We start from the raw sequence: 23,508 nt of genomic DNA on the forward strand, positions 1-23,508 counted from the left end.
CCTGTTTCTGCATAGCTACCTTTCCAAATACCTAACAAACTGTTTCTCTCTCTTTCTGCCTTTTTTGTTCTTCCTACTTAGCATAAAATGAAAAATATTTACAATTTTACTCTCCAGAGATGATAATCACTGTGCTAACGTTTTTTTGATTATATCCTTCCAGATGGATTTTTCTTTTCTTTACTCTTTCTCTGTCTCTCAGCCTCTGCTTTTAAAGTGGTTTAAAAATATGTAATTTTCAGTTTTTAATGATTTTGCTAGGATGAAAAATTGGCAGCTACATAGGAAAGTTGCTGAAGCAGAGGCAGGAATCAAAGATTTATCCTTCTCTGATATAAAAACTTAACCGTTTCTTCATGTGTAAGACATATCGCAGCTACTATAATTTCATTTTTTCCATCCTTTTTTTTTTTGTGAGCCAATTTGACTCTATTTATTTATTACATAGCCAGATTGCTGGCCAGTTTTCCTGCTGTTGCAAATAAATGACTTATTTTACACAAGTCTTTGTAAATAAGAATCACTGGAGGGAGGATGGGGTGTAGAACAGGCTCTTCCAGCAGGGATACAAGATGATGGATCACATTCACACCCGCAGTCAGTTAACAGAAAAGAACAAGGAATGTAGAATTCCATTATGTCTCCTGCTCATTTATTTTGAGGACGTGTTTCATTCCATTGAACAGAGTACAGTTCTCACCACTGGGACAGCAAAAATAACACCTCCTTTTATGCTAAAGGTCCATTTATGGAGTACCAGTTAAAAATTGAACATTCTACTGGAGAGAAGCTTCAGTTGTGCTTTTTCTTGCTAGTAGTATTGCTGGGGTTGTATTAAATGCAAAAATATTTGTTGCATGTACTAGGAGAAATGAAGAATTTTTGACTTGGATATAGTTCTGATTCTGGAAAACTGTAGAAAATCCAAATAGAAAGGGTAAAAGTAGAGCTGTAAACTTGCTTGTATGAAACTGATGATGGAAGCGTGTTGACATTCTTTCCCAGCTGATAGTTATGGCAAAATATGCTAGACAATATTGGAAAAATAGTTAAAATGGAATAATTTGAATTGAGAAAGGGAAAGAAGCAGTCTGTAAGGCATGTGAATGACTAACTTCATTTCAGTTGGGCTCTGTGACCAGAAGATGGGTGCAAAGTTAAATGACCTTCAATGATAGTATTATATCTTTTATGACATGTTACAGTAGAGTATCTGAAAAAGATTGTTAATATGAAGAAAATAGAATTGAGAAGCCAATAGGATGTGTACACAACATCATCTTCAAGGCTGGCAGTACACACACTTCAGTGAAATGAGGAAGGCGGAACCAAGTATAAAATGTCTTAGTTGTCTGGTTATCACCAAGAGATAGGAGCAAAATACATTGTTGTCATGCAGTTGTAGAAAGAAAGAAACACACACACACATACACACACACTCTCCCCCTGCAGGCTGGACATATGTGAGTTGTGCTCAGTACTAATCTGTCCCTCTGCTAGTTAGTTCTGTACAGTTATCCCCACAGTCCTCTTCCTAAAATACACATGACTTTCTTGTTCAGGTCTAGAGTTGGTTGCCATTACATACAAATGTAGTTAAAGTTCTGTAGCATGGTGTATATGATATCCATAACACTCAACACTGCTTACCTCTCAAGAGGCACCTTTACCTGTCACCACACGGTCTGTATGTTAAACCTCTGTTCCCTAGATACCTTGAGCCTCTTTCCAGATAAACACTTTCATGTCCATTATTTCCCCCTTTCTCTGGAATACTCTAGAGCCTTTCTTTGACAATTCAGTTGTTCTTTTTGGTGCCTCTCCTCAGTGTGACCCTTTTAGAACCTTCATCACAGAAATAGTTGTTCTGTTTTTTCAGCATCTGTGATTCTTTTCCTCCCTGTCGTAGAATACAATGTGTATTTATAGTCATCTCCAAGAACTCATATTGCCTTATGGGGATTGTATCTCAGCATCTAGAATACTGCCTGACACAAAGTAGGTACTTGGCTAAATGTTTTTAAATGTAAATGATTGTCTAAGCATAAGTAAGTACAGGAGAGATTCACATATATTCTTCAATGATTTGCATGTTTAAAGAGAGTAATATAATGCTTAATAGATGGAAAATAATATGAGACTGATCTATACCTGCAAAGAATGAAATGTTCTGAATGTGTTTTTAAAAGAGAGAGGAGCGCCAAGACAGTTCACTGGAGAAAAGAATAATCTTTTCAATAAATGGTGCTAGAAAAACTGGATATCCACATGCAAAAAGAGTGAAGTTGAACAGCTACCTCACACCATATGCAAAAATTAACTCAAAATGGATTATAAACAGAAATCTAGGAACTAAAACTATAAAACTTGAGATACGAAATTTTATAACCTTGGATTAGGTAATGGATTTGTATATGTGACACCAAAAGCATGAGCAATAAGAGAAAAAAATAGATATATTTGACTTTATACAAATTAAAAATTTTTGTGCCTCAAAGGACACTGTTAAAAAGTAGAAGAGGCCTGGGACTGTGGCTCACACCTGTAATCTCAGCACTTTGGGAGACCAAGGCAGGTGGATCATTTGAGGTCTGGAGTTCGAGACCAGCCTAACCAACATGGTGAAACCTTTTCTCTACTAAAAATACCAAAAAAACAAACAAACAAAAAAAACCAGGTGTGGTGGCACATGCCTGTCATCCCAGCTACTCAGGAGGCTGAGGCAGGGTAATCACTTGAACCCGGAGGTGAAGGTTGCAGTGAACCGAGATTGCCCCACTGCATTCCAGCCTGGGTGACAGAGCGAGACTCCATCTAAAAACAACAACAACAACAACAAAAATGGAAAGAAAATTCACAAGATGGGAGAAAATATGTACAAATAATATGTTTCAGAAAGAACTTGAATCTAGAATATATAAAAACCTTGTAACTCAAGAATTTAAAAAAAAATAATTTAAAAGTGGGCCAAGGACCCAAACAGACATTTCTCCAAAGAAGATATACAAATGGCCAATTAGAACATGAAAAGATGCTCAATATCATTAGCCATCAGAGAAATGCAGATCAAAACCACACTGCAATACCTTAACATGCTAGAATTTCTACAGTCAAAAAGACAATAACAAGTATTGGCAAGGTTGTAGGAAAAGTGGAATACACTGTATATGTTAATGTAAAATAGTACATCTGCTTTGGAAAACAATCTGGCAGTTCTTCAGATGGTTGAATAGAGAGTTGCATATGACCCAACAATTGCACTCCTAGGTATATACCTGAGAAATGAAAATATATGACCACACAAACACTTGTACAGGAATGTTCACAGGAGCATTGTTCATAATAGCCCCAAAGTGGAAACAACCCAAATGCCTATCAACCTATGAATAGGTAAATGTAATATAATATTTCACACAATGGACCATAATTCAGCCATAATGAGGGATAAAGAACTGATACATGCTAAACTATGGATAAACCTTGAAAACAGTATGCTAAGTGAAAGAAGCCAGACATAAAAGCCACATATTGTATCATTCCACTTATATAAAATGTCTGCAATAGGCAAATTCATAGAGACAAATAAATCAGTGGTTGCCAGGAGTTGGGGGGAAGGAGTAATGGGGTATGCTGTTTCTTTGGGGAGATAAAAATGTTCTGGAAGTAGATAGTGGTGGTGGTTACTTAACTGGGACACTAAAACCTACTAAATTGGACACTGTAACAGGATGAATTTTATGTTATATAAAGTAAATCTCAATAAAGCTAGTACAAAAGAAGGGGCGAGGGGAAGACAGTGACACGTCCCAGTTATGAATCGAGAAACAATGGGGCAGCTGGGAAAATGACCCCACTTTGAAGTTATTGGTGGTGGTGATGGTAACTACTATGAATATTGTGCACTGTGCTAAATGGTTTATTTTTATGTCTAGTTTTCACTGTCCCATCTCTACATAATGAGGATGCTGAGGCCTGGGTTGGAACCAGGATTGCAGCCTATGCATTTCTGATTACAGTGACCTCTTTCCCACTATGATGCAATCTCACAGTCTGTGGCAGAACCTTGTCCTGACGGTTTTATTGCTTTCTGGCAGTGTGAGTGTGGGTGTGTGTTGTGCCTACTTATGTATCTCCATTTCTAAAACACCAGCTACTTGTGCATGGTATGGTCTTTATTTATTTACCTTTTTAAAAAAATTTTTTTTGAGACAGAGTCTTGCTCTGTCACCCAGGCTGGAGTGCACTGGCGTGATCTTGGCTCACTGCAACCTCTGCCTCCCAGGTTCAAGCGATTCTCGTGCCTCAGCCTCCTGAGGAGGTGGGATTACAGGTGGGCACCACCATGCCTGGCTAATTTTTGTATTTCTAGTGGAGATGGGGTTTCACCATGTTGGCCAGGCTGGTCTTGAAATCCTGACTTCAAGTGATTCACATGCCTCAGCCTCCCAAAGTGCTGGGATTACAGGTGTGAGCCACCACACCCTGCCGGTATGGTCTTTAATTGTAAGAAAATTGAAGAGGGAGGCAAGTAAACCAAGATTTTACAGTAATAACTCTAATCTGATTGAATAGAGAAGTTCTTGATTATAGCAGATTTGTTGTATAAATAGCTGAAAGTCCTTTAAAGATAAATTAATAAAATTGGTCAAATCTGACAAAATACAAATGTCATTAATAAGCAGATAATAAACTCCTGAAGTTTAACAGACAGCTGTGGAGGTGCCATCAACATAACAAGCTTTGTTTTCTTAGGTTGAGAAGGGCCGAATTGGTGGACTTTACAGATACTGTGGACTTAGGGTGCAAAAACAGTGGAATCCTGTCATTTCAGCTCGGTGGTTTCTCTGATACAGTAGGTTGGGGGAAGTGGTGTGTTTTGTGCCTTATTTTTTAGTGGGATGAGAAGTAGGGGGTTCTTTTCAACTTGAGAGAAAATATAGACCTTTTTTTAAATTATGAGAAAGTGGATTTAGGTAAGCGGGAATTTAATCTTATCACAGTCATCATCTCCATTATGTAAAAGCATTTTTGAGTGTGATTAGAGTTGAAACTGAAGGAGAACATGGACATTACTTGGAGAGGCCTTCCTTCAAATTCCACCTTGGCTACTTTCTATGTAACTTTGATAAATTCTTTCACCACATACGCGAACACCTACTTGATGGGGTAGAGAGAAGAATTAAGAGAAGTGTTATGTGAGGTGTGGCACTCAGTAAGTAGTAGCTATTACAATGAAAAAGACTGTTACAACAATTCCAATGGAAGTTTGGCAGAGCTTGCCTTCCTAAATACATATTGAAATCACATGATGTGAAGCAAAATTTTCCTTTCATTGTATACTGGCCATGGTTCTCTGTTTTTTAACCTCACCATTAACTTTCTGAATAATTTATATGTAAAAATTTCTTAAGCAGATGCTTTGAGTTTTATTTTCCATGCTTCCATAGTAATTTATGACACATTTTTTTTCAAATGTTATAGGGAAAACTTCATATTGACCCAAAGATTTAAAAAGCATACGAAAAGAAAAAGTGAAACATCCAAGTTAATGTTCTATCATTTGGGAAACTACTCTTCTTTTTCCAGATTAACTGTTGTAATCCCAAAACTTAGTAGTCAAAATAAATATTTTTGTTGTGAGAGTAGAAAGAACAAAAATAGCACATTGGACTGTTTTGGGGATTAATTAAGGGGTCAGTACCTGTTGAAATTATATATTTCATTTCCCTTAGCCAGGGAAAGGCAAGAAATGTATTGAAAAATATATTTAAATTTGGGTTTGGTTGGTCATTTGCCAATGATGACTGTTTGGAGAGTTGGCCAGAAAGCTGAAGCCCCTGTGGAGAAACAGTGGGGCCTGTTAGGTGGAAGCCGTGCAATGCTTTTACCCCATTTCACCCAGCCAAGCCAGCTGAGCTATAAACATTAGCCTCAATTGCTTCCCTTTGGTAACTACAGCTGGGGATTAAACCGCCGCTTTGTTTCACCTTCAATGTTGTGAAAATGATAGCAGAAAGGCACATGGGGGATTGCCCTGTGCCCTGAGAAACTGAGATTCAGGCCCATTTGGTGGCCAATAAGGGGAACTGGATTCTCTTTCAACACTTTCGGTCTTTCAGAGGAATTGATTTTTCTATAGGAAGTTAGGGAATTGTTCCATAGCGTACAGAGTGTGTGCATGGGGGTTGGTATTGTGTTCCATGGAAAAGGACATAGTACTTAGGTATCATTTCGTTTCCATTACCAATGGATTTGAAACAATTTTATTTTTTATCTTGTGGCTTATTTTGTCCAAGGAGCAGTTACAGACAGGGTTGACAATGCTTAATTAAAAAAATATACCAAGGACATCCCCTCCCCTCAAAGTATTGTGCAGGTTTCCTCTTTCTGAGCCTTCTCCCCGTTCTGTACCTTCTCTTTGATTTCTTTCCTTTGTTTCTGTGATCCCGGCATTGTGACATAATAGAACGCAGGATTAGTGGGAGGAAACGAGGGCCCAAGCAAGGCTCTACATCCAACTGTCTGTGTGGTTTTAGAAATATTAAGTGATTTATTTGGGTGTATCACTTGTTTACTTGATCATTGTCTGTCTTCCTTTTAGCATTTAAGTCCACAAAGGCAGGGACTTTGTGTGTCCTGTTCAGTCCTGTTCATCACTTGGTCTCTTCTTTCTTGAAAGGTACCCAGCATATAATAGGCATGTATCAAAATTTGGCTATCTGACTGGAGTCATTTTTATCTTGTGGAGGGAGGCAGAGAGGGGAAAGTGAGCATCTCTGGGGTTCTTTTCTGATCTAAAATTAGATGATTCTCCTCTGTTCATATTATTCCTTAACAGGGTATCAAATGAGACTGTAAGTAAGTTTCCAAAAGCAGTCATTACCAAAGCAGTGTGGCACACTCATTGATATTTAGCATTTGATTGACTAGAATGCTAGTTGTCACCTCTATACAAAAATGATAGTTGATTTTCATAGTAGGATTGACACATTATTACATCCAGAAATGACTTCGGAGTCATTAGTGTTAAATTTGCCCTTTATATTACATTTTATTTAATTGCACAATTATTATAATCTATCTTTCTAAATTAGTAAGTCATATTTGTCATATGTAATAACTTTTTTAAGAAAAACACCTTTTTCTGACCTGTTGGGTAGCAAAACTTTACCACGGTTAGATGAATTTTACATTTCTACACATTCTTTGAAACTCATTAAGTTCACAAAATTAGAATTATATAATATGGTTATTTTAATCTGTGATAGGTGTTATCTGAATATCTTCAGTATGGATTCTTAACTTTTTATTGTACTGAGGAGCCCATTGGCAGTCTGGGGAAACCTTTTTTAAAGTAAAATATAAAATCCATAGGTACAAAGACCAGGTTTTTCAAAACTGGTCAATTTTTTTTAAAAAGGTGATACAGTAATTTTTGTGCTGTTTTATTAGCACATTAACAACATCTAGCATCAGATCTAGTAACTATAATAATTTTGAAGTTGTGATGATTATAAAGATTAATATTTCTATAACACTGTAATGTGATATGGAAATGTCATATTTTGTTAGTAACAAAGTCGAAGGTACTGCTAGTACTACCTTGATTTGCTGCCTACATTTATAAATCAGGGAAATACAAAATTGCAGTTGGATGTTAGTGAGTAATAAAGATGTAATTTCTGAGGTCATGATCCCCTGAATTCTGTTCTTCTTCTTTTGTGGGGGATAAGGGTCTGGGTACCTGGTTAAGGCTCTTGCCCCTATTGGTGAGTAGTAATAGTATGTTTGAAACTTAGAACCATAGCTCTGTTACTGGGAAGGGCCCAGACTGATTTCTTGATTCCTCATGTCTAATCTCATAATCTGAGTGGGATAGTACAGCAGTAGAAAGACCATGGGTTTCAGAGTATTCCAAACATGGGCTCTACACTGTACAGCTACAAGTAGAGTAACCATGAAAAATATTCTAACTTCAGGCTTTGCCTTCATTTCTGGAAAGGTATAGCTGTATCCTTCCCTGCAGAGATTGTCTGGGCTGTCTCACAGGTGTGAAAGTCTTGAATGGTAACAACTTCTGTTTAAGGAATTATTTTATGTTGATGAATATGCCAGTTGCCTGTTGGGTTAAGTCTGGAGGACCCTGTTCTGTGTATTGGCATCACTGGAATAAAATGGACCTGAGTGTGCCTGAGAAGCCGGAATGAAAAGATGTGACTGGCCATCTCTTCTGTGATGGGTAATGGACAGGCACTGCAGATGCCCACTGGGGATAGCTTTATTCACATCTCAGAAGCAGCTCAACTGGGCACAAATAAAGCCATCAAATGTCTACATACTGTTTGTCACCTAACAAAGTCTGTCCCCTAAAATAGCATTTCTGTTTAATCTGAAATAATTATTTGATCCATTTTAGTATCGACTGAAACTCAATGGATGGAACTTTTTTCACTTGTCCAGTGTTCTTATGTGCCACACATTTTTTGGGAGGATTAGATTTGATTTTTAATTTTTTAATTTGGTTCTTTTTGGTATTTAGGTCAGTAATATACAATAAAGTGTGAAAGAAATGGAATGGCATTTCCAGTGAGAGTATCTGGGTATGAATCTTGTCACCCAGTTAGCCCGCCTTAAGTTAATTTACTTAATCATAGCTGAGGATTCCTCAGCTAGAATTTAGGACTGTGATGCTGCTTATGTTAGATCTTCTGAATTTTATGCAAGTCAAGTTCTGTGCCAAGTGTTTTATAAACTATTAAGTGATATACAAATTGTAGGAGTTGTTATTGTCACTTTGATTCTTATATCAAGTTAATTTGCTGTTTTGCTTTCAGCATCAGTGCCCAGTACTGTGTTTTTTGAGCCCCTGGTTTGAGATAAGGCCTCTTGGTTCTCTGCAGTATCTGGAGAGGCTTAGCCCTCTAACCAGGGAGGGGTTCCTCTTTGCCCATGGGATTCTCTATTTGGAGACAGCTCTGGGCTATGGTAAAGTAGAGCTGTAGCTAGCTAACTGAGGGCTCATCCTCGGGTCTCCAGTTGATAATATGTGTCTCTTGACCTTGCTGAACTTCCTTCTTAATTTAGAAAGTCTTAATAATTTAATTGGCCCTTCCACTATAGTGTTACATAATTCACTGAAGTAGTTGGATCACAGAGATACCACAGAGATCTGTGTTTGTTTCCATTCTCCTGTCCAGCCCTCAAGGGTTACTGTCATTGGACAGTAGCACCTGGAAAGAGCCAGGTGTGTCTGGTAAAGTACTCACAGTTGATTTCATTTATATATGCCTTAGCAGTGCCCCTGTGCAAGATTTAAAACTTAAATAAGTGTGAATAGAAGCTTGACTTTTTTTCTGAGTGTATAAAAGTGTTCGCATGTACAAAGCCAGTGGAAGGATTGCCATTTTTGAGAGTGTTCTTATACTGATCACCTCTGAAGTAAGCCTGTGGGTAAGATTCATGCCCAGAAATGCTGAAGACAAGCACCAGTACCTTCAGTACCTTCAGCTGTGATTCTCCTGAACAGCAACACTTGATTTGTTAACTGGAACTAACCCTTCTCCCCTGAAGTCTGTATCATACCTATTGCCTGCAATTGGTGTGTGCGTTAAAAATTAAGCACCTGCTGGGCGGTGTGTGCCTTACAGGCCAGAGGATCGCTTGAGCCCAGGAGTATTGGGCTGTATTACACTATTCTGACAGGGTGGCCGCAATAAGTTCGGCATTAATGTGGTGACCTCCTGAGAGCTGGGGACCAGCAGGTTGCCTAAGGAGGGGTGAATTAGCTCAGGTCAGAAATGGAGCAGGTCAGAACTCCCATGCTGATCAGTAGTGGGAACACGCCCATGAATAGCCACCACACTCCAGCCTGGGCAACACAGCGAGACCCTGTCTCTTAAAAAAAAAAAAAATTAAACACCAATGGGTTGGGAAATTTAAGATTTCTAGACATAAATGAGAGTGCTCATAAAAACTCTGGGGACTTTTTGTTCATTCATGAATTACCTGATTAGCTAAAACCTTCATTTTGATCACCTATAAAACAGACAAAAGTAGGTATTTAGACTTAATCACTGGCAAGAACTGTTTGAGACAGACAATTGGAATTTTCAAGGAACTTGTATTTTTCCTGATTCGGAAGAGGATGTCTATTATCAAGCTGTAAGTACTCTGCAGGATAATCTTTTTTGTTCTCATTTAAAGGACTTTTAGAAACCTAGAAACATCACCAGTCATTTATTTTTCCTTTTGAAGACAACAATAATCATGTTGTGTGGCAAAAGGAGCTGGTCCTAAACTTAGAATGATAATGAAAGTTTGCAAACATCAAATATTATTTCATCACTGTTAGCCATTTATAGATGTGAAGAGAAATGAGCTTGAAAAGTACTTTGATGTTTTCAGCCACACTTTTAATCTTTAGATTTGAAAACAGAAAAGGAAGTCTGTATATTAGGGCAATATATTCAATTCTTCCACCATTTTTTAATTTTTATTTTTTATTTTTTTGGATACAGGGTCTTGCTCTGTCACCCAGATGGAGTGCAGTGGCATGACCTCCCTTGCTCAAGTGATCCCCCGACATCATCCTCCCAGGTAGCTAAGATGACAGGCTTGTGCCAGCACGCCCAGCAAATTTTTGTATTTTTTATAGAGATAAGGTTTTGGCACATTGCCCAGGCTGGTCTTGAACTATTGGGTTCAAGCAATCGCCCTCCTCGGCCTCTGAAGTATGGGGATTGCCGTCATAAACCACCACAGCCAGCCCTCTCCCACCATTTTTAAGTCAAGTAGCTTAATCTATAAAATAAAATGTTTGACCACTTACTATTATAAAACTCTTTTGTTGCTCCTGGAACATTCCTTTATCCTAATTTTTCTTTCTTCTTATGGTACTTGGGTGATGGTGGTGAGAGTTGGCAGCACAAGGGGGGTTGGCTAGGGCAGGCACAGACCTTACATTTCAAATCTCTACCCTACTTGAAGAACAAGCTTGCCTTTCCTCTTTTATATTATCGACCATATTCAGAAATGCAGAGGGAAGAGTTAGTGCAAATTGTTAAAGTGAGTACCGATGCATTTGTACTCCTGATTGGTGAGTAAAATAAAACTGCTCAGTCTCCTATAGGATTAAAGTAGAACTTAACATTGGAGATGTTTGATCTTTGTGTGTAAATGCTTGTGATAAAATCATGCTTATTTAAAATAAGATCAGGAATGATAGATATAAAATGAACTGGATTCAGATTTTCTGTGATTTTAGAATAGGATGTCAGCTATTTACCAGAGTTACAGAGAAAAGTTTTAATAATGACGTGCTAATATTCTTGGCAGATACCAAATCTAAGCAGGTATACTTAATTCTTTTATTTATTTATTTATTTATTTTAGCTTGCTTTCTTATTCATTTACTCATTTAACCAACATTTACTGAAAGCCTTCTGTGTGCCCAGTTGCTTCTGAGGGACTTGCAGCTGGGTGGGAGAGACAGTGTGTAGTCCAAGCTACAGGGGAGACGTGAGCACCAGCCTGGTTGGGAGAGTCCTGGATTCTGCCTACCCATCCCCTGAGTCCATGCAGCTTATTTATATCATCAAACCTTTTTCTTCTCTTTGTTCGTTGTTCGCATGCCCACTTTTATCTGAGACATCTTCTCTTCCTGGAATGACCTGGGAACCCACTTCAGGCATGTTGGCAGCAATGAGAAATTCAGCCTGAGCCTGACTTTTGCAAACTCATTTGGTCCCAGTTTTCTGTGTCCAGGCAACTCACCCAATGTTTTTTGCCACCCCGGCAAACTGGCTGCCAGCACATCGCACTACGTACATTTGTGGGTTCATATGTGCCACATGCAGAGTCTGTACATTTCCTGGCTCATCCTGGGCCATCTGGGGCAGCCTTTTAAATTTTTTTCTTTTGCTTCCTTCCTTTCAAGCTTCTCTTTTGATTCTTGTGGCTTGTAGCCCAGCAAGAGTAGAAGGAAAGAGCTTCAGGAAGTGAGGAATTTATTAAAATTCCTTTGAAGCATTTCGATTCCGTAAGAGGAACTACCTTTTCTGTTAGCTAAGACAAAAAACAAAAACAAAAACAAAAAAACCCTCAAAAAAATGTTTTTAGGAGATCCAGTTTAGTTCTTTTTTTTTTTTTTTTTTTTGTGAGGGACAGAGTCTCTCTCTGTCACCCAGGCTGGAATGCAGAGACTCGATCTCAGCTCACTGCAAGCTCCACCTCCTGTGTTCACGCCATTCTCCTGCCTCAGCCTCCCGAGTAGCTGGGACTACAGGAGCACACCACCGCACCCGGCTGTTTTTTTTTTTCTTCTTTTTGTATTTTTAGTAGAGACGGGGTTTCACGGTGTTAGCCAGGATAGTCTTGATCTCCTGACCTTGTGATCTGCCCGCCTCGGCCTCCCAAAGTGCTGGGATTACAGGCATGAGCCACCGCACCCGGCCCCATTTTAGTTCTTGTACACAAAATCGATCCTCCTTTACCCAGTTCGGTGTTCTTCGGTGTATTACTTTCACTTCCCTAAGCATCATTCTTCTTATTTCTAAAATGGGGATAACTGTAACTGTATGTGCCTCACGGGATTGTTGGGAGGATTTAGTGAAGTGGTAATATTAATAGTAGTAATTGATGAGTAAGATTTTGTCATATTATGTATCAGCTACTGTTCTAGGAACTTAACTCTGCCTGACTCCTTTCTGGTAGAGTGTGTTAAAGTATAGCAGTATTCAATAAGTATTAGTTGTATCCTGAATCCTTTTCACATCTCTTAATGACTCAGGTATCCTAATTTTCAGCAGTTGATTGTTTACCTATTTACTTCTCAATGTACAACTTCTGTGTAATTAAAACTTTGTGTAAATAATGAAGACTTTGGTGTACACACCAGTATGAAAAATCTTGGTCCTGTAGCATACTAGTTGCACAATTTAATCATGCTGTGCCTTGGTTTTCTTCATCTAAAGCAGGGATGCTGATACCTAATTCTCAAGTGTTAGGGAAGTTGAATGAGCTGGCCCACGTCAAGAAGCTGACAGACCACAGGCACTGACTGATGTCCTTCTCCATCTCCCGTCCTGTGCTGCTCCTGGGAACTCTCCATCTTGCTGTTATCCCCAGGCTGTTTCATTTTGTTTTAATGATTCTCTTGGTCATATTTACAAGAACACTAGTATAAGACAAAGATTCTCTCTGTTGCACATTTTGTGCCTTATTCTCTAGCCACTTATTTTTGTTTCTAGGCTACAGGATAGCAAGAATACTAGGCATGTAGAAGTTTTTTGGTAAACATATACTAAGCTGGATAAAACAGACTTGATAAAGAATCAATTCGGCTTCTCTTTGCCATCAGGCCGAATTTCTTCATTAGCCTGAGCAAAATGGCTCAGTGTTTGTTCACGGAGGCTAAATGCATCACTTTTTAAAAGAGAGTTTTTGTTTGTTTGTTTTAAATCAGACAAGGCTTGTAGAACTTAAGGTAGAAAAAAGCGCTGGATTGAGCCTTTGTATTCTGAGGGGCTGTATTAGTTTAGTAGGGCTACCATAACAGAATACCACAGACCGGGTAGTTTACACTAGAAAAATTTATTTTCTTACAATTCTAGAGGCTGGAAGTCCAAGATCAAGGTGTCAGCAGGATTAGTTGGTTTCTTCTAAGGCTTCTCTCCTTGGCTTGTAGATGGCCATTGTATTTGTCCATTTTCAAGCTGCTGATAAAGACATTCACAAGATTGGGCAATTTACATAGGAAAGAGGTTTAATTAGACTCACAGTTCCACATGGCTTGGGAAGCCTTACAATCATGGCAGAAGGCAAGGAAGAGCAAGTCACATCTTACATGGTTGACAGTGGACAAAAAGAAAAAGAGCTTGTGCAAGGAGACTTCTGTTTTTCAAAACCATCAGATCCCATGAGACTTATTCACTATCACAAGAACAGCACGGGAAAGAACTGCCCCCATGATTCACTTACCTCCCACTGAGTCCCTCCCACAACATGTGGAAATGCAAGATGAGATTTGGGTGGGGACGCAGCCAAACCATATTGTTATGTACCTGGCCCCTCCCAAATCTCATGTCCTCACATTTCAAAACAAATCATGCCTTCTACAGTCCCTCAAAATCTTAACTCATTTCAGCATTAACTCAAAAGTCTGGCCGGGCGCGGTGGCTCATGCCTGGAATCCCAGCACTCTGGGAGGCCAAGACAGGTAGATCACAAGGTCAGGAGATCGAGACCATCCTGGCTAACATGGTGAAACCCATTTCTACTAAAAATACAAAAAATTAGCCAGCCTGGTGGTGGGCGCCTGTAGTCCCAGCCACTCAGAAGGCTGAGGCAAGAGAATGGCATGAACCCAGGAGGCGGAGCTTGCAGTGAGCTGAGATAGCGGCACTGCACTCCAGCCTAAGCGACAGAGCCAGACTCCATCTCAAAAACAAACAAACAAAAAAACCCCAAAAGTCCACAATCTAAAGTCTCATCTGAGACAAGGCAAGTCCCTTCTACCTATCTGCCTATGAGCCTGTAAAATCAAAAGCAAGTTAGTTACTTCCTAGATACAATGAAGGTACAGGCATTAGGTAAATACAGCCATTCGAAATGGGAGAAATTGGCCCAAACAAAGGGGCTATAGGCCCCAGGCAAGTTCAAAATCCAGTGGGGCAGTCAAATCTTAAAGCTCCAAAATGATATCCTTTGACTCCATGTCTTATATCCAGGTCACACTGATGCAAGAGTTGGGTTCCCATAGTCTCGGGCAGCTCCGCTCCTGTGGCTTTGCAGGGTACAGCCTCACTCCTGACTGCTTTCACAGGCTGGTGTTGAGTGTTTGCGGATTTTCCAGGCATGTGGTGCAAGCTGTTAGTGGATCTACCATTCTGGAATCTGGAGGATGGTAGCCCTCTAGGCAGTGCCCCAGCAGGGACTCTGTGTGTGTGGGGGGCTCTGACCCCACATTTCCCTTCCACACTACCCTAGCAGAGGTTCTTCATGAGAGTGCCACCCCTGCAGCAAACTTCTGCCTGGACATCCAGGCATGTCCATACATCCTCTGAAGTCTAGGCAGAGATTCCCAAACCTCAGTTCTTGACTTCTGTGTACCTGCAGGCTCAACACCTCATGGAAGCTACCACAGCTTGGGACTTGCACCCTCTGAAGCCACAGCCTGAGCTGTGCCTTGGCCCCTTTCAGTCATGACTGGAGTGGCTAGGATGCAGGGCTCCAAGTCCTTAGATTGCACCCAGCACGGGGACTCTGGGCCTGGCCCACGCAACCATTTTATCCTCCTAGGATTCTGGGCCTGTGGTGAGAGGGGCTGCCATGAAGACCTCTGACATACCCTGGAGACATTGTCCCCATTGTTTTGGGGATTAACATTCAGCTCCTCATTACTTAAGTAAATTTCTGCAGCGGTCTTGAATTTCTACTCAGAAAATGTGATTTTCTTTTCTATTGTATTGCCAGGCTGCAAATTTTCCAAACTTTTATGCTGTGCTTCCCTTATAAAACTTAATGCCTTTAACAGCACCCAGGTCACCTCTTGAATGCTGTGCTGCTTAGAGATTGCTTCCGCTGGATACCCTAAATCATCTCTTTGAAGTTCAAAGTTCCACAAATCTCTAGGGCAGGGACAGAATGCCAGCACTCCCTTTGCTAAAACATAACAAGAACCACCTTTGCTCTAGTTACCAACAAGTTCCTCATCTCTGTCTGAGACCATCTCAGCCTGGGCCTTATTATTCATATTATTATCAGCATTTTAGTCAAAGCCATTCAAGTCTCTAGGGAGTTCCAGACTTTCCCACATTTTCCTGCCTTCTTCTGAGCCCTCCAAATTGCTCCAACCTTTGCCTGTTACCCAGTTCCAAAGTCGCTTCCACATTTTCAGATATCTTTTCAGCAACGTGCCACTCTTCTGGTACCAATTTACTGTATTAGTCTGTTTTCATGCTGCTGATAATGACATACCTGAGACTGGGCAGTTTACAAAGGAAAGAGGTTTAATTGGACTTACAGTTCCATGTGGCTGAAGAAGCCTCACAATCATGGTGGAAGGCAAGAAGGAGCAAGTCACATCTTACATGGATGGTAGCAGGCAAAAAAAGAGGTTGTGCAGGGAGACTCCTGTTTTTAAAACCATCAGATCTCATCAAACTTAAATCACCATCATGAGAACAGCATGGGAAAGACCTGCCTTCATGATTCAGTTACCTCCCACCTGTGCTCCCTCTCACAATATGTGGGAAGTCAAGTTGAGATTTGGGTGGGGATACAGCCCAAGCATATCAGCCATCTTCCTTTGGTGTCTTCATGTAGTGTTCCCTTTGTGCATATCTCTCGTAAATCTCCTCTTACATAGATACTCTTGGATTAGAGTCTACCTATATAACCTCATTTCACCTTAATTATCTACTTAAAAGGCCCTATTTCCGAATACAGTCACATTCTGAAGTACTGAGCATCAGAACGTCAACATATGAATTTGGGGACACACTAAGTCAGCCCATGATAGGTGACAGACTGAGAACCTGGCATAATGATCTTTTCCAAGGTTCTGTGCTTCTCTGGAGAGGATACATGAGTGACAGTTCTGTTGAGTCATAGAGCTGGAAAAAATTTAGATGAAGAATACTTACTCTGACTTCTGAAGTCACCACACTTCTGCTTTCTTAGCAGCACTTACTAGGACTTAGTCTAATTTTTCTCTTTATATTCTTAGGCTGTGTGGATGAGTCTTACTGTTGAGCACTTACTTTTTCTCGCCTTTGAATATCCAGTCCTTAGCACATAGTATGTGTCAGTAAATAATAGTTGAATTGAATACAGGTGATTCGTCTGCCTCTGGACATTGTCACAATTTCCTCCACCACAAAAGGAAATGAATTTGTCTTTTCCATAGTCCTCTACCAAGACTGAAGGCATATTTTTTTGCCTTGGGTGTTTTGGACTGAATTCTGTCTGATGTCTAAATTTGACTACAGTGATATATTTATTTATAAACCATCTTTATTAAAGAATGTTATTGCCACCGTTTCCTTTGTTGCCAATTATTTTGTGCATTGTTATTGCTCCTCAGATTTTCTTATTTTGGGGGAGACTTAGGCGTAATTTCCTTAGATGTAGATCAAAGCTGAATTGGATAACTAAAATATGTTGCAATTTATGTTATAGAAAAATGGTAAAAATATTCAGCACATATTTTCTATATTTCTATTTCAGAATTAATATTTCAGCTTTTTTTTTTTTTTGAGTTGAAGTTGGAGTCTCCCTCTGTCGCCCAGGCTGGAGTGCAGTGACGCGATGTCAGCTCACTGCAACCTCCGCCTCCCAGGTTCAAGGAATTCCCCTGTCTCAGCCTCTTGAGTAGCTGATATTACAGGCCCATGCCACCACACCTGGCTAATTTTTTGTATTTTTAGTAGAGATGGGGTTTCACCATGTTGGCCAGACTGGTCTTGAACTCCTGACCTCAGACAGTTCACCCACCTCGGCCTCCCAAACTTCTGGGATTACAGACGTGAGCCACTGAGCCCGGCCTATATTTCACTTTTTTAAAATAAATCTTTTTAATGATAAGACAGGCTTGGGTTTATCAAGAACAGGTTTCTAAAAGGGTTTCGTTATGCATGCACATGTAAATAAAAACCTTTTACAAATCCCACAGAATAAGATACTTTAAAATGGAGCTGTCAAGCAATTTTTATATGTGTAGTCAATTTGTGGTTTCAAAAAGCTACTTCAAAAAAAAAACCTTCAAAAAGTTAGTGCTTTTTGATAAATTTTTTTTCAAACCACTTTGTTAACAGGTCCAAAGTTATATGATAAAATGGTCAAATAAATTCTTTTCATTATAAATAATCTTGTTTAAAAGTTCAGAGTGTTCCTCTTAATATTTAGTGAGAGCCCTGTTCTTGTACTTCATCACTTGTCTATGTTGCTGGTTGACGGTTGGAAGTTTTACACTGAATGAAAGAATTAAGACTGTAAACCTCTAGAAAACAAGGACTTTACTTCTGTGGTCCTTCCAGGATTGAATGAAGGTTCCATGAAAGAGAAACATCTAGAATACACCTTTCTTTTTTCTTAATAGCTAGTAGAGGGTGAGGAGGGAAAGAAGACACTGTAGGATAATGCATGTTTATGTCAGATGGTAGGAAAAATTCATGACGTATTTATACTGCGTGTGCTACCAAACAGCATACAACTACACGTTTTAGACAAAAGAAGTTTTGATGATAATTATCAATACATGCATGAGAATTTCCAATGTCATGGTTTAAGCACCCACTTCACATACACCTGTAAATTAGCTTCTGTGCATTCATAAATGGGGTTAGTGTGATTAGCTTGCCAAGGCCCAGAAGAGATTATATTTATTAAAGATCACATGAGAAGTTGTGTCCTAGGCATCTGACTAGGAATTTTAATTTTAAATGGGTAATATTGTCTTATTAATGAACTATTAACATAGTAGAAACATTTATTTTGATAGATTTATTAATGAATGTAAAGATTCTTGTTTTTTTAATATAAGGATTAATGACCGTTCATTCAAACTAAACCTATTTTGTACACTGAAATATAACATAAACATTGATAGACTTGCCAATCTGACTTAAGCACTACTTTTAAAATATGAAGCTAATACAGTTTTTTGTTGTTGTTAAGATGTTTTAGACATGTTAAGTCATTTTATTTTGGCCTATAATCAATCTCCTGAGGTATAATGAGAAATCCATTTCAATATAGAAAGTCAGTTTTATGGGGATTTTAGATTTTGTTTTTGTTTTTTTTTAAAACAAAACTTCCTGTCAGAATGTGTGCCTGATTGTCTCACATATTTGATTAGATCAGCTGGCATGGCTCCTTGGCAGCCTGGCCCTCGCTGCCAGTTTACTCTGTGTCCCCTTCCTTGCAGGGCGCTGACCCGGAGGCCATCTCTCAGCTGTCCCAGCCCTGCCGATTCTTTGAGATCCCTGAAGCCTTTCCTGATTCTCCCATCTCGTGTTATCATTCTCTATACCCTATGGCTTTACCTTTTGATCATGGTATCTGTTGTGTTAGTTATTCCTTTCGTTGTGTCTCACCAAAGTTGTTGGCTCATAGGAGCTGGTAGAGTGACGCCGGCCACAGAGGCAATAAATATTGGCATTGTGCTGTCTTCATTGCTTTTCTTGGATGAATTAAAAAACATTCAGAGGAGCTGGGCACAGTGGTGCATGCCTGTAGTCCCAGCTACTTTGGAGGCTGAGGCAGGAAGGTGACTTGAGGCCAGTTCAAGGCTGTAGTGTATGATGATCACACCTGTGCGTAGCCACTGCACTTCAGCCTGGGCAACACAGTGAAATTTCATCTCTAAAAAAAATAATAAAGGGAACAAAGAATTGGAAAAAGAATGCATAGAGTGTGGATTGGCTTGCTTTACTCATAACAGGTTGCTTTTCCAAGCATCTTCTTTCACAACACTCATTATCAGGACATCTTGGGAGCAAAAGTGTCCATATTGATTTGGGGTTACTTATGTTTTTCTTTGGTCAGAATCCCTCGTTTCATCCATGTCCTCAGTCCTAGATTAAGTAATCTTTTTGTGCACATGTATAGCTTCTGACGTTAATGCCTCCATTGTTTCCTAAAGTCCCGATGATGATGGAACTGTGCATATTAAAGCAGGAATGGGGCAGAATGTTGTCAGGCATATCTAAAAGCCTACCCCTGGAAAAGTACTTATATGGCACAGAAAGCCTCTTTCTGGAAAACCACTGAACTGATAGTTAAATTCAAAAGTCACTCTTAAAATCAGTTTAAGCACACATTAAATTCACTTGTCTTGGATGAAGCCAGTGAACATGTTAAGGCAAAACAAGATTTATTATCAAATACTGGTCTCTCCAAAAAGTTACATGGGATCAGAATCAGATGTTGATGAATAATTTGTTTTTGTACGTTTTAATAGTTACATGTTCTTACTTCTAGAGCTCATTTAACTGGTTGAACTAGAGAACCAGAATACAACATGATTTGTGTTTTTCTGTGGTGGAAGAGAAAAATAAAATTAAAGTGGAAGTTATTAATACTATCTATATTCACAGGCTGCTAATATGTACTGCGTTCTTTCCTTTTGTGTTTTTCTTCAGGTGATTGAAGACAGTACTGGAGTCCGCCGGGTGGTGGTCACACCCCAGTCTCCTGAGTGTTATCCCCCAAGCTACCCCTCAGCCATGTCTCCAACCCATCATCTCCCTCCCTATCTGACTCACCATCCACATTTTATTCATAACTCACACACGGCTTACTACCCACCTGTTACCGGACCTGGAGATATGCCACCTCAGTTTTTTCCTCAGCATCATCTTCCCCACACAATATATGGTGAGCAAGGTAAGTAGATTCTTGTTGGCATCAGGAGCCGTTGAAACTGGTTACAGCATTTCAATAGTTCAAGGCGGCCCTTTGTTTCTTGTGAAATAAGCAGAGTAGAAAAGGATCTAGGTGGTTTGTAAGACTCATGAGGAATTCCTAGTTTCCTTTGTCCTGCATGGTGCCTTGGAAAAATTACTTTGTGGGTTTAGTTCTTTTTCTTTCTTTCAGTTTTCCCAAACTCGGCCCCAACCCCCACCTTACAAGATCAAGGAGTAAGGTAGCCACCTTTTATTTTAGAAAAGTGGCAATGTGACATCGTTCCCATGTCCTGAAAGCATGTTTTTATGTGAGAGTGGCCTGAGGTACAACTGTGGCACATCGTTGCTTTGGTATCCATATGATCTACCAGTTAAAGGGAAATTGAAAGGTGTTTTGTGCCCCATTTCCAATGTTTGAAGATTGTGAAGTCTCAGCAACCTTTGGGTTTCCTGAAAGGCTCTATGTTGTGATGTTGGCAGAACTAAAAATCCCCTGGCTGTTGATGTGGCCTTCGTGAACCTGCTTTTAGTTTAAGACTAGCCATTAGTGCAGCCACAATTTCACTGGTTGTTAGGCAAATACTTACCTGGATATGAAAAGAGTCTCAGAACTACCAACATTATATCTTTTTAAAGTTTTGACCTTGGTGTTGGTTTAGTCTAAAGGCTTTCTCTATCAAAATGGATCCTGAGAAACCAGATAATTGAAGGTAAAATTAGACTTTAGCCTCTAGGACTTACCAAGTGATTTTCTTCTGAGTCTGACTATGAAGGGAAGCATTTTACTGCTTCAGACATTTATTATGTTGGTTTAGATACATTGTAGAAGAAATGCCTGTTATACCATAGAATGTTTGAGCAAGTTATTACTTTTAACAGTTTTATATATATATATAATTATATAATTTCTATATAATTAATTATAATTTATAATTATATATATTTTTATATATAATTTTTCCCTGTTCATCTCACATTATAACTTATTCACAGAAAAAGCTTTTTTGAGATTTTTTGAGATGGTATTTCAAGTGAAATATACTGTTGTAACTTAGGGATAGAATTTGACTGTGTGTGTGTTTTGTTTGTTTTTTAAGTAGTCAAAGAAATTTGACATAATTCAAATTAATCAGGTGCTTTCACAGTGGGGTATAAGGGGATGATAGCAAAACATGAAATCAATACTTTGATTTTATAGCAGCATCAATAACTTCCTATTAATTTGATCTTTTTTCCATGCGACATAACACCAAGAAAACATTAAGTAGTGGGGATATACTATGAAAACATTTGGATAAAAACTGAAAAAATTTAGTTAGCTGTAATTTTTTTAAATGTATTCAGTGCTTTGACACAATATGCATTAAATAATTGAGTGTTTCTTAGAGCTTTCTGGCTGGATCTGAGCTCTGATGACATGAAAGTCCTTGGTGACTGACGCACTGCCTGCTGGTGTATATCTGACTTGCTTTATTTTAGCAGTCTGTTAGTAGGATGCCACATAGTTACTGTTTTGTAAATGCTGTCCTTTGCAATTTTAGGCAAGACAACGGTATAATTTAAATCATTAGAGTTAAGCACAATTGTAGTCTCTTCATTTTGTGGTGTATTTGGGTCTAATTCCATTAAAATAACACAGAGCAATAATGTATACAAATAAAAATGCCTTCATTGATTTCACATTAAAGCAGTAAACCAAAATCCCTTCGCTTTATACATAAGCCATTTTTATATTCTTTAACCTTAGTTCTTTAGTGTGCATACCTAAAAGGAATTTAAATATGAATTTTCTAAACTATAAGTGTTTAAAAGTTTTCACCATGTCTGAAGAGATGATTAGTGCCTGCGGTGAATATGTTAAATCTCATGTGTAATGCATCGTGGCATTTAGAACATTTACTGTCCTTCTGGTATATTTTGACATTGTTTATTTGGATACATACTGTCTGAATAGGATTATATTTGTTTTGACACATTCTCTAGTGCAAACTGGTTCTCTCATGAAGATTTGATTTTTCACAAAACAACTCGTTAAAAAACAAATCTTCCTTTAGCTATGTTAACAGTAAGAAACAGTGGAGCTTTACCGTTGAGTAATTGAGACAGCAGTTTTGTTAAATTATGCAGGGTAACCATACATTTCTGTTGTGCCTGTGACAGTCCTAGTTTAGGTCTCTTGCCTTGAAGAAATTGTTGATATTCCTCCCTTTTCACTGTCAGAAGTGTTCAGATTTGGATGGTAATTTATATTGTCACTCCATAGATGAGGTGACCCTTGTTTCTTATGAAGATGTAAGGACCCAATCTTTATGTTACGCATTGTCATTTTTACTGATACCTAAAAATAATTGTGAACTGATTTAAAAATTTAAATTTAACATGAAGTTTTCCCCTTGAGGTCATAAGATTGTTTGCAGGCTTCTGTTTTCTTTTGAGCCATTTTAAAACGTGCGTAGTAAAGTCACGTGGCATTCTACATTTGTCTTGCCTTCGATTACTCCAAAAGAGAAGTTTGAGACCACAGCTTATTACGTTTGGCACCAGATTTCAGAGATAGCTTTTCTTAACCCTTATACTTCCTCCTTGAACATTTCCCCTGATTCTGTGAGCTTTGATTATTTTAAATGGAAATGTGTCATCTCATTATCTTAGTTAAATTTGTTCAAATGTTGGCTCTTTTGAATGCCACAAATAACTTAAACTTTGACTGCAATATACTTTCCAGTAGAAATACTATTCTGTCTACAGGGATAAGTAGACTTTTAAAGTAGCTTGATTCTAAGTACATGTTTAATGGGGGTATTTTATTTGTTCTAACTTTTTCATGTATTGCAACTACTGAAAACATAATGAAAGGCAAAAATCAAAGTCAGTTATAAATTCAACTAGAATATGAACTCTAGGGATAACAACCTTGTCTTCAGTATTCTCTGTAATATAGGAAATTTTCTGAACGCACAGTATAGTTTTTAATGATTGATTATTCCTTGATTGATTAGAAACAAATGGGAATGCCTTAAATGTATATCATGTATATGGCATTTTCTTTTTTCTTTTTGAGGCAGAGTCTTGCTCTGTCGCCCAGGCTGGAGTGCAGTGGTAC

The 23,508-nt window shown here is 38.8% G+C and overlaps 1 protein-coding gene across 5 annotated transcripts in view; it reads left to right on the forward strand.

The window, feature by feature from the left end:
* Positions 1-23,508, forward strand: part of FNDC3B (fibronectin type III domain containing 3B) — a 364,538-nt gene that overhangs the window by 190,129 nt on the left and 150,901 nt on the right. For all 5 annotated transcript variants that reach the window (XM_001085124.5, XM_001085354.5, XM_028843856.2 and 2 more), the window contains exon 5: positions 20,142-20,385. In XM_001085124.5, coding sequence (XP_001085124.2) covers positions 20,142-20,385 — 244 coding nt within the window. The remainder of the gene's footprint in view (positions 1-20,141; positions 20,386-23,508) is intronic.

This window comes from Macaca mulatta, chromosome 2, assembly GCF_049350105.2.
Source record: "Macaca mulatta isolate MMU2019108-1 chromosome 2, T2T-MMU8v2.0, whole genome shotgun sequence".
Classification (NCBI taxonomy): Eukaryota; Metazoa; Chordata; class Mammalia; order Primates; family Cercopithecidae; genus Macaca; species Macaca mulatta.